Source organism: Dama dama, chromosome 9 (assembly GCF_033118175.1).
Source record: "Dama dama isolate Ldn47 chromosome 9, ASM3311817v1, whole genome shotgun sequence".
NCBI classification, from domain to species: domain Eukaryota; kingdom Metazoa; phylum Chordata; class Mammalia; order Artiodactyla; family Cervidae; genus Dama; species Dama dama.
In genome coordinates this window covers 23,544,123-23,556,392 of record NC_083689.1, presented here as the reverse complement: position 1 = coordinate 23,556,392, position 12,270 = coordinate 23,544,123, and the positions used below count along the sequence as shown (strand labels likewise).

The 12,270-nt window shown below is 48.3% G+C and overlaps 1 protein-coding gene across 1 annotated transcript in view; it reads left to right on the top strand.

Moving 5' to 3' along the window:
- The window catches only part of ATCAY (ATCAY kinesin light chain interacting caytaxin), a 39,940-nt gene that overhangs the window by 7,125 nt on the left and 20,545 nt on the right, over positions 1-12,270 (top strand). The window contains exon 3 of the mRNA XM_061150676.1: positions 10,088-10,146. Within this exon, the coding sequence (XP_061006659.1) occupies positions 10,088-10,146 (59 nt within the window). The remainder of the gene's footprint in view (positions 1-10,087; positions 10,147-12,270) is intronic.

The window sequence follows — 12,270 nt, the reverse complement described above, 5'->3', positions numbered from 1 at the left end:
CGGTGGGAGTGTAACTCCCCAACCGCAGGGATTGAACCCTCAGACCCTGCATTGGGAGGCGAGGTCCTCACCACTGGACCCCCAGGGAAGTCCCAGCATCATTGTTATCAGCTTGTATCTCCTTCACTCTGGTTCCTTTTACCCAGCCCCCACCCCCCATAAAAGAGACCCTCCTCTCCCAAGCCTTCTTGAGACAAAGTGGGGCTGACTGCAGCTGCACGTGTGAATTTCAAGTGAGTTTCCCCAGCTGCAAAGGGCTCCTCTCCCCCATTCAGTGGTTCAGTGTTCACAGGATAGTGGCTGGCTGTGCAGCCCCGGGTCTGGAACATGTCTTCGTTGAGGCACTGTCCTCCGGAGGAGTGAGTAAAGCTCCTTATACAGCGTCCAGATGCAGCCCAACATAAGCACCTCTGTCTGAGTCAGACAACCCCTGATTCTATTCCTTCCAGCACAGCGATCCCTTCCTGGGGCCTCTCCCAGCTTCCCCCGTGTGTGTCCGGGCATGCAAACTGTGCCTGTTTTCTGCGGTGTCTTTCCACACTTCTGCAGATTCCCATGGGCTATAGCTGAGGGCTGCCTGGAGATGACCCATTCACTGCCTCCTTTGCCCATCCATTCATTCTAGCCATGTGCACCAACTGTGCCAGGCTGTGGGTGAGACGCTGGGGACACCTGGCAAACAGGAGAGCTGCCCTCATGGGGTACTGGAAGACTAGGGCAGAGACAGGCAGTCCCTTATAACCTCACCAGCCAATGGCAAATTGAAGCTGGGTTCTTGGCACCTGGAGCAAGCCTGGGTGGGTTCTGACTGGGTTGGGGAGGTTAGAGAAGGAGTTGACCTTGAGCTGTGAAGGATGATGAGGGGGGAACAGGGAAAAGAGGCAGAGGGTAGCAATCAAGCATTCCAAGCAAAGAGAGCAGCATGTGCAAAGGCCCTGGGGCCAGTGGAAGCAGATTGAGGGACTGAAGGAAAGTTGGATGGGGAAACTGAGGACCTAGGTGGGGAAGGGTTTGGCTAGCATCTCACAGCTAAGGAGGTGGGTGCAGGATTAGGTGTCTCAGCCTGGGGGTTTTGTTTGTAAATTTTTTTTCTTTTTCGGGGGGCTGTGCTAGGTCTTGCAGCATCCGAGCTCTTCATTGTGTTTGTAATTTTTTTTCCTTTCCTTTATCAGAGTGTAGTCAATGATGCCAACCAACCGAGGATGAGATGGTTGGATGGCATCATTGACCCAGTGGACATGAGTTTGAGCAAACTCCGGAGGATAGTGAAGGACAGGGAAGCCTGGCGTGCAGCAGTTGACGGGCTCGCAGAGTCAAAATGACTTAGCAACTGAACAACAACAAACAGTCGATTAACAATGTTGCGTTAGTATCTGCTATGCAGCAATGTGAGTCAGTTCTGTGTATACATATATTCACTCTATACGTTCTGTTCCCATGTGGGTCATTACAAAGCACTGAAGACAGTTCCCTGTGCTATACAGTAGGTCCTTATCAGTTACTTATTTTATATACGGTATGCGTATGGGCTTTCCCAGTGGCTCAGTGGCAAAAAAAAAAAAATCTGCCTGCAATGCAGGAGACACGGATTCAATCCCTGGGTTGGGAAGATCCCTCGGAGGAGGGCATGGCAACCCAATCCAGTATTCTTTTTTTTTTTTTTAATTCCCAAAGTCTTTATTGAATTTGTTATGATATTGCTTCTATTTTATGTTTTGGTTTTTTGGCCACAAGGCATGTGGGATCTTGGCTCCCCGATGAGGGATTGAACCCGAAACACCCGCACTGGGAGGTGAAGTGTTAACCACTGGGCCACCAGGGGAGTCCCCCGATCCAGTATTCTTGTCTGGAGAATCCCATGGACAGAGAAGCCTGGTGGGCTACAGTCCATAGGGTCGCAAAGAGTAGGACACAACTGAAGCACACACAGTTTGTATATGTCAATTCCAATCTCCCGATTTGTCCCTCTCCCTTGTAACTTTTTATTCTGACATAGTCCCAAGCTTAGAAAATAAAAATTATAAGAATGGTGTAAGCAATATCTGTAAACTTTTACCCAGATTTGCTGACTCTTAAGATTTTATTGATACTTCCTTTATTGTTCCCTCTTCCCCTTCTCTCACTGTCTCTGTGTCTGTCTGTCTGTCTGTTATCTGTCTGTCTACCTATGCTCAGTCTCTGTCTGTATGTACCCATCCCTGCACAGGGAGGCCAAGCATGCTCCCTCTCCTAGCTCAACACACACACAGCAGAGATTTCATGTTGTCCAGCTCAGCAGTCCTAAAAACTGTCAGGCCGGAGCCGTGGGTTTAGGGCAGGAAGTGATGGGGCGCCCTGAGCGTCCACTGTCCCCCACCCACTCTGCTGTTTCTCTTTCCTACTCTCCAGTGATGCTGGGCTGTCACAACAGAATACGGCACACAGGGCAGCTTCAACAGCAAGTGTTTATTCTTGCACAGCTCTGGAGGCTGGGTGTCTGAGATCATGGTGCCAGCAGGGCTGGCTTCTGGTGAGGGCTCTCTTCCTGGCTTCTTGCGACATGGCGTTTCCTCTGTTCTCAGTGGTGGAGAGAGAGCTTTCTCGTGGATCTCCCTCCTCTTGTAAGGCCACAGTCCTAAGGGATCAGGGCCCCACACATTTTTTTTTTTGGACTGCTCATGTGGGATCTTAGTTCCCCAACCAGAGATCGAACCCCCACCTCCTGCAGTGGAAGGGTGGAGTCCCAACCACTGGGCCACCAGAGAGGTCCCAGGGCTACACACTTTTGACCTCCTTCAATCTCAGTTGCCTCCTAAAGACCCTGTCTCCAAACACAGTCATATTGGGCATTGGGAGAACACCTTTAGGTCCAGAACATCCTGTTTGCATCTGCTGAGCCAGCGTGACTGGCCGGGGTGAAATGGGGGATGGGGAGCAAGGGCTGGGAGGTCTGTGATTCTGCTCTCAACCCCAGGCTTTCTTTTTTAAAAGTATTTCTTTACCTTGCTAGGTCTCAGTTGTGGTTAGATCTGTAGTTGCGGCATGTGGGATCTAATTCCCTGACCAGGGATTGAACACAGGCCTCCTGCACTGGGAGTGTGGAGTGTTAGCCACTGGACCACCAGGGAAGTTCCTCCACAAGGCTTTCTGATCCAGCCAAGAGGTGATGGTGCTGGGGGAGACCAGAATAACATAAGTGGAAAAAGGTGTCAGAAAGTGCAGAAGAGGGTAGATTTATCTGAGTGTCTGAAACCACCAAAGTTGCCTATAATTTTTGAAGGCCTCTCTGCAGTTCCCTTGACTTAGGTTTGCAAGAGTCCTATTATAAGCCCTGGAGCTGCTAGTCCAGCTTTGAACCTCTGAAAAGCCTACTTAATGCTCAGAAAGAGTTTTTGCTGTTACCCTGCATCAGAGGTGGCTGTGGATCAGGCAGAAGCAGAAGCTGAGAAGCCCTGGAGGGGCAACTGAGGCAGCGTGGCCAATCTGAAGGCCATTGAAGCCCTGGAGCACTGTTTGGGAAGCAGTGCTCAGCCGTGTCCAACTCTTTGTGACCCTGTGGACTATAATCCACCAGGCTCCTCGGTCCATGGGATTTTCCAGGCAATAATACTGGAGTGGGTTGCCATCCCCTTTTCTGGCCATCTTCCCAAACCAGGGATCAAACCTGTGTCTCCTGCATTGGCAGGCAGATTCTTTCACCACTGAGCCACCTGGGAAGCCCCTTGGGAAGCAGGAGGCATATTCAAAGGTCCTGGGGCCCACAGTTTATTCCCAATTCCTTTCTTTCACACCATGAGTAACATTAAGACAGAGTCTAGGACCTGAGCATAGAACTAGGTCTAGGGGCCACCTCTGAAGCCAGAACTATTGCAATATCAGCTGATTCTGAGTGACAGGTATTTCTTGATTTTGGCCTTTCCCCACCACTTGCAAAATGTGCCCTGACTTAATCTTTCCTTCAACAGACCCTTGCTGAGGGCTGCTTCTTCCAGGGCCAGGCCTGTGACTCACCAAAGCAAGAGAGGAAGAGGCAGAATGCAGGGGTGAGGTGGAGGTCAGATTCAGACAGGGTCTTCTGGAGGACACTGACCCAGCCTCAAAAGCTAGGCAGTTTCACTGGGCAAAGAAAGCAGGAAGTGGCCCCTCTAGTCAGCAGGGGCAGGATGTGCAAAGGCATTGGGGCAGAGAGGATCTTTGCATGGTAGGGACTGCAGTATGTAAGTGAGCCTGGTTAGATCATAGGTGTCAGGTTGGAGGGTTCACAGACGTCATGTCCAGAAGGAATTCCCAGGAGGGAAATTTGGATAGTGCTTTAATAAAGTACCACAAGCTGGCTTAAAACAGGAGACATTTTCTCTCACAGTTCTGGAGGCTAAACATCCAAAAGCAAGGTGTCAGCAGGGCCATGCTCCCTCTGAAGGTGCTAGGGAAAGACCCTCGCTGCCTCTTCCTGCTTCGGGTGGTGGTTGGCCATCCTTGTTCTTTGGCTTGTAGATGCATCACTCCTTGCCTCCATCTGTTTTTTTAAGCTTGTGTTTTATTTTTTAGTTTTTTAAAAAATGTTGGCGTATAGTTGGTTCCCAACATTGTGTAGTTTCAGGCATACAGCAAAGTGAGTCAGTTATATACATATACGTGTAGCCACTCTTGTTTGGATTCTGTTCCCATATAGGTCATTACAGAGCACTGAGTAGGGTTGCCTGTGCTATACAATAGGTCCTTATTAGTTATCTATTTTATGTAAAGTAGTGTGTATGGTTGGATAGCATCACTGGTTCAATGGACATGAACTTGGGCAAACCCCCGGAGATAGTGAGGGACAGGGAGGCCTGGTGGGCTGCAGTCCATGGAGTCACAAAAGTCAGACTTGCCTTAGCGACCGAACAACAGCAGCAAAGTGTGTATATGTCCATCTTAATCTTTCTATTTATCCCCCTACTTACTCTCTCATAACCATAAGTTTATCTTCTACATCTGTAACTCTTTCTGTTTTGTAAATAAGTTCATTTGTACCATTTTTTTAGATTCCACATATAAGCAATATCATGATATTTGTCTTTCTCTGCCTGACTTACTTCACTCAGTATGACAATCTCAAGGTATATCCTTGTTGCTGCGAATGGCATCATTTTGTTCTTTTCATGGCTGTAATATTCCGTGGTCTATATGTCCCACATCTTCTTCATCCACTCATCCATCAGTGGGCATTTAGGTTGCTTCCATGTCTTAGCCACTGTAAACAGTGCTGCAGTGAACATCAGGGGGTATATATCTTTTCGAATTTTGGTTTTCTCTGGAGATATGCCCAGGAGTAGGATTGCTGGATCATAGGGTGACTCTATTTTTAGTTTTTGAAGGAACTGCCATACCGTTCTCATAGTGACCTCACCAATTTACATTCTCACCAACACTGTAGGAGGGTGCCCTTTCCTCCACACCTTCTCCAGCATGTATTGTTTGCAGACTTTTTGATGATGGCCATTCGGACCAGTGTGAGTTGGTACCTCATTGTAGTTTTGATTTTGCGTCTGCCTCCATCTTCCCATGGCCCTCTCCTCTGTGCATGTGTCCAAACTTCCCTCTTCTTGGGAGCCCACCAGTGAGTCTCGTATGACTTCATCTTAACTTAACGATGTCTGCAACTATTCCAAGTAGGTCACATTCCTAGGTACTGGGAGTTCAGACCTGAGTTACGTTTTGAGGGGATGCAAGCCAACCCATGCCAGAAGGATAAAGCCACACCGTACACCTGGTGGAGCCGGGGGACCCCACTTTTCACGTGGGTTCCCCAACACAGACAGAAAGCAGGTGCTACATGGATCCAGCCATCTGGATCCACTTGGAGTTCGTGAAGGGGTTTCAGGTCTGCAGAAGCGGAGATCTTTCTGATGCTTGGGGAATTAACCCCAGTACTATGGCCCTGTGATGTGAAGAGCTGACTCATTGGAAAAGACCCTGATGCTGGGAAAGATTGAGGGCAGGAAGAGAAAAAGGTGAGATGGTTGGATGGCATCACCAACTTGATGGACATGAGTTTGAGCAAGCTCCAGGAGCCGGTGAAGGATAGGGAAGCCTGGCGTGCTGCAGCCCATAAGGTCGCAAAGAGTCAGATGCAACTTAGGAACTGAGCCACACTTGGCCTTGAAAGCTGTAGCACTGTGGACCTGAGGGGCTGGTGGACGTGTGCAGACTGGGCACAAGGGGGCAGTAGTGGGCAGTGACTGGGCTCAGCTCAGCCACTATAAACGGCTCAGCCCTCCCGCTCTCCCTGGTTTAACCTTGGTTTCCTCCTCTGTGAAAGTCTTCTCCCTGCCTCGTAGGCATGCTGTGAGGAGCAAATAAGGTGATGCATTTCACCAAGATGGCAATGTTTCAACACAGGGAGTGTCCTGCCGTGGGGTAAATGACGGTTCTAGCTGATTCTAGCACAACAGGACTTCAGCCTCAAACTGACGGGTGCAGGGAAGGCAGAGTCAATGAGAAAAGGAACTAGAAGGAAATTCCAACATCCAGGTGAGCAGGGGTGGCGGACAGTCAGCTCCTGGTGGTGGTTACCATACAAGGATGGCAGATCTGATTCAAGAAAAGACTGAAATCTAGACTTTTTGTGTCTCATCTCTGATTTGACAGTGAGTTTTAAATGTTGTGAAATGCTGTGTGGGCAGGACAGAGCTAGCGGCGGTTCATCAGCTGCCAGTTTGCAATTTGGGAGCACAATTTCGGGTAACCTTGCAAGGAGGCAGTGTGCCTCTTGTCCTCTGGAACCCTGGACGTATCCGTGAATTACCAGCTGCCCTCCCCATGTTCAGAGCATGGGTGTCAGCTACAGACCAGAGGGACAGAGCAACGTGTTCATCAAACGGGCATGTGAGTTGTCTTATCTCAACCTGAAAGAAAGATGCCTTGTTTTTTGCTTTTTTAAATGGAGGTGAAATTTCCATAATGTAAAAATAGCCATCTTAAATGCACAATTCATCTGTTGTGCAACCATCAACTCTATTTAGTTCTAAAACATACCATCACCCCAAAAGGAAACCATTCCCATTAGCAGTCACTCCCCATTTCCCTGGCAACCACAAACCCACTCTCTGTGTCTGTGGATTTGCCTGTTCTCAATGTCTCATATAAATGGAATCACACCCTGTGTGTCCTTCTGCATCTGGCTTCTCTCACTGAGCATCCTGTCCTCAGGGTCCCTCCACATGGTAGTCGGTGTCAGCACTTCTCTCCTTTTCGAAGCTGAATAATATTCCAGTCTGTGGATGGACCATGTTTTGTTTATCCATTCATCACTTGATAGACATTTGGGTTGTCTCCAGTGTGATCACGCTGCTGTAAGCATTCAGGTATGAGTTTTTGCATGGATATGTGTCTTCATTTCCTTTGCACCTCTGCATAGTTGTGACTTTTGACCTCCATGAGAGCAGGGCATCACCCATGTCATCCTTCACCTCCAAGACCCACCAATACTCCTGGAAGATAGTGGTTACTCAAGGAACATTCAAAGGATGGTGAATGGGAGAAGGGTGGGCGGGGTGGGGGAAGGGTGTGGAGGAAGAAGCATGATTAGATTCCATCTTGCAGAGGGTGCCAGCTCATGCCCTACGAAGAACAGAGGCGATGGAATAAATGTGTACTTGTTGTTGTTCAGCCACTAAGTCGTGTCTGACTCTTTGCAACCCCATGGACTGCAGCACACCAGGCTGTCCTTCACTTTCTCCCAGAGTTTGCTCAAGCTCATGTCCACTGAGTTGATGCCATTCAACCATCTCCTCCTCTGTCACCCCCTCCTCCTCTTGCCCTCAATCTTTCCCAGCATCAGGGTCTTTTCCAATGAGCCGGCTCTTCGCCAGCCAAAGTATTGGAGCTTCAGCTTCAGCATCAGTCCTTCCAATGAATATTCAGGGTTGATTTCCTCTAGGATTGACAAGGGACTCAAGAGTCTTCTGCAGCACCACAATTCGAAAAGAAAAAAAAAAAAACCCTACTGTCCTCCGTCAAAACAGCTCCCCGTTTCGCTGAGCTGGCACTGCTGAGTTGTAGAGATGAATTACCGCTGCAGTGCCTCCCTGAGTCAGCAGGCCCTGCACTGGAGCCCCTGACAGCCCAGTGCACTCTGCAAACCCTTCTGCCTGAGAATTTCCCTGGGGAGCAAAGGAGCCGGAGCACGTGGGTCAGAATCAGGCAGAGTGAGCTGTGGTCCAAAAGACAGTCTGGGCATTGCCAGGAAAAGCAGGTCTTATTTTGCAAATTCGTGCTCCACCAATTAAAGGGGCACAGATGCATAGCTGGCTGCCTTTCTCTTCTTAAAATTTTACTTTTTAGTAGCTTTAGATTTACAGAAAAGTTGCAAGAATATTACAGAAAACTTCCAAACACACCCCTCCTATAATTAACATCTTACATGAGACTGATACTTATATTAAAATTAATAGACTGGTATTGATATGTCATTATTAACCAAAGTCCACAATTTATTGCGATATCCATAGTAATTTTCTCCTAATATTCTTTTTCTTTCCTAGGATCCCACCCAAGATCCCATGTAACATTTAGTCATGATGTCTCCTTAGGTTTCTCTGGGCTGTGACTGTTTCTCAGACTTTAAAAAAGAAAAAAAAATTTTGATATAGACCATTTTTAAATTCTTTATTGAATTTGTTACAACACTGCTTCTGTTTTAAGTTCTGGTTTTCTAGCCAGGAGGCATGTGGGATCTTAGCTCCCCTGACCAGGGATCGAACCCTCGCCCCCTGCATTGGTAGGTGAAGTCTTAACCACTGGACCTCCAGGGAGGTCCATCACAGACTTTCCTTGTTGTTGATGCCCTTGACAGCTTTGAGGAGGACTGGGGTCAGAGATTTTGTAGAACTTCCCTCTATGGGAGTTTATCTGGTGTTTTTCTCACGGTGACACTGGGGCACTGGGTGTGGAGAGGAGGACACAGGTGAGGGGCCGTCTCATCCATCATCTTGGGGTGCCTGTCATCAGCATGACTCTTCCTTGGTGTTGACCTGCATCCCCGGGCTGAGGTCGTGCTGGTCAGCTGTCTCCACTGTAGAGTCACGCCTCCCTTCTTCCCATACTGTCCCCTTTGGAAGGAAGTCACTGTGCCCAACTCATGCTTACAGAGAAGTTACTCTCCATCTTCTTGGGGATAGAGAATTTACATACATTATTTGAAATTCTTCTGTGCAAGAAAATTTTGTCTCTTCTCCCCATGTTTATTCAGTCACTTGCTTACTTCTGTATGGACTCGTGGACGTTTTATTTTGTACTTTGAATCACCAGCCGATACTTCATGATATGTTTTGTTGATCAGGCCTGTCCAGCATGGGCCATGGAGAGCTCTCTCGGTTGTCTGCTTTGTCTATTGGACAATTTCTGGCTCATCGGAGACCCCTGTGGGGTCAGCCCGTGAAGAATGCTGCTTATATTCCAAATATAATATAGATGAGACCCTCCTTTTCTCTGGGCCCCAGCTTTTACTATCCAAAAAAAAAAGGTTTATGGGACTTCCTGGTTCACCTTCCAATGCAGAGGGCAAGTGTTCTATCCCTAGTGGGAGAGCTAAGATCCCGCATGTGGCAAAAAAAAAAAAAAAAAAAAAAAATTTTTAAAAAACAAAAAGGAGCAATATTGTAACAAATTCAATATGTTAGAGGCTTCAGTCATGTCTGACTCTTTGCCCCCCGCCCATGAACTGCAGCCTACCAGGCTCCTCTATCCATGATATTCTCCAAGCAAGAATACTGAAGTGGGTTTCCATGCCCTCCTCCAGGGGATCTTCCTGACTCAAGGATCAAACCCAGGTCTCTCGCATTGCAGGCTGATTCTTTACTATCTGAGTCACCAGGAAAGCCCAACAAATGGTCCACATCAAAAAAAAAGTATTAAAAAAAGGCTTAATATTTGTTAGATGTCCTGATGAGAGCCCTCTGGCGCTGATGGTGTGTGATTTTCTATGCTCATGAACAGATGTATTTTCTCCCAATGATTTCCCAAAACTAAACAAATTCTGTTGCTATCATTCTGTCTGAACTCCACGCTTCTGCGGCTGGACTTGTGTTGGCTGGTGGCTGGTGTCCACTCCCGGCTGGGTCTGCAGGCCACTCCCGGAAGAGACGGGGATGGACTTGCTTGGCAGCCCCACAGAAGACACGTCCTGTAAGTTTCCATGTGTGCAGAAACGGGCACACGATCTGGGCTCTGCCCAGGACTGTAACTGTAGAAATGTCAGAGGCCATGCCTCCTGGGTGGAATGTCACAACAGGGGGTTGTTCAGCTCCAAGGCCTGTAGGGAGAAGCAACTGTGGTGGTGACCCAGAGATGTGTGTGGGCACCATCGTGAAGTCAGTGTGTGGTGTTGCTGTGTGTCCTTGAACTGGTGGCTCAGCCTCTGTGCGCCTCCAATTCCTTATGTACTAAATGCAGGTAGTGAGCCTTCCACAGAAGGGGTATACAAGGATTAAATGAGATGATTTATGTAAAGTGCTCAGGGGAATGCCAGGCATAAAATCAGGGGGCTCTCCTGCCCTGAGCACTCAAGAGGGCTCATGGGTCTGAGGACCCAAAGGCCTAGACTTTGAAAACAGGAGGTCTAGGGCAGCCAGATGGCCTACGTCAAACACATGTTCTCCTCGATGGCATCTCCTGGCAGAGTCCTGCTGAGAGTTCCCACTCTGCCTGCATCTCCCCCATGCAGCCCATCACAGAGCCCACCCTAGAGGGGAAGGACTGCTCAGAGAGGGACAGCCACATCCCTGAGGTCACACAGCAGCGAGTACCAACTCTGCCTACCCCCGTAGCATACTATGCCCATGAGCCAGGTAGGGGGATCAAGTTGTCCCAGTTCTCTGGGGTCAAACTTTATGGACCTGAATGGCTGGTCACCCTAGAGTACCAGCCATTTTTCCCACCTGAGCATATATTCTCTGCCCAGTGTTGTCACATCCCTACAGGGTGACCTTGGGTGACTCCCTTCTCCCCTCTGGGCCTCGACTTCCCACTTCCGTAAAACGAGGGGTGTGTGGTAACAGTACCTCACTTCCTAGGTGTGACCGCCTCAATGATGGCCCCCGAAGGAATCCAGATTCTAATTCTAGGAAGCCACGAATGTTCCCTCAGGTGGCAAAAGCAATTTTGCAGACAGGATTAAGTTAAGGAACTTGAGGGACCTCCCTGGTGGCTCAGTGGTAAAGAATCCACCTGCCAATGCAGAAGACAAGGGTTCAATCCCTGATCCGGGAAGATCCCACATGCTGTGGAGCAACTAAACCCATGCTCCACAACTACCTAGCCCACACTCTAGAGTCCGTGCTCAGCAACAAGAGAAGCCACCTCAGTGAGAAGCCTGCATACCGCAACTAGAGAGTAGTCCCTGCTTGCTGCAACTAGAGAAAGCCTGCATGCAGCAACAAGACCCAGTGCAGGCAAAAATAAATAAGCAAATTAATTAATTAATTAATTAAAAAATTTTTTTAAAGAAACTTGAGATGGGGGATGTGATCGTTAATTGTATAGATTCACTTGATTGGCCCATGGTAGCCAGCTACATGATCAAACATGATTCTAGATACTTCTGTTGAGGGTGTTTTCTAAATGAGATTTATATTTAAATTCATGCACTTTGAATAAAGCAGATTGCCTGTCATTGTGTGGGTGGGTCACATTTAATCAGTCGAAGTGTTCAAGGTATGGGGGCGTCAGGGCAGGGAACTCAGGTATGATTCATCCTGGGGCAAAATTCCTCTCCAACTGTGAACCTATGAAATCAAGCAATTTCTCTGCTTCCAAAGTACAAAGGTGAGACAGGCACAGAATAGATATTCCCACTGCAAATGGGAGAAACTGGAAGGATGAAGGGGTCATGAGTCCCAGCAAGTCTGAAATTTGGCAGGGCAAATTCCACTGGATTTTTTTAAAGGCAAATTCCATTACGTTTTAAGGCTGAAGAATCATCCTCTTTGGTTCAGCGCCCTTTCCTCCGGGTCCACGTGCTGACATTACTGCCTCGAAGGTTCCCTGCACTTTCAGTCTTGCAGTCACCATGCTGGGATCCACAACCTGACCCCACCAGCAAAAGCAGCAGTATTCTTTTTAACATATTTATTTCTTTGGGTGGGTTGGGTCTTAGGTGTGGTGCACAGGCTTATTTGTTCCATGGCATGTGGGATCTTAGTTCCTGGAAGAATGAATGAATGAAAATAGTCACTCAGTCATGTCCAGCTCTTTGCGACCCCACAGACTGCAGCCCGCCAGGCTCCTCTCTCCATGGAATTCTCCAGGCAA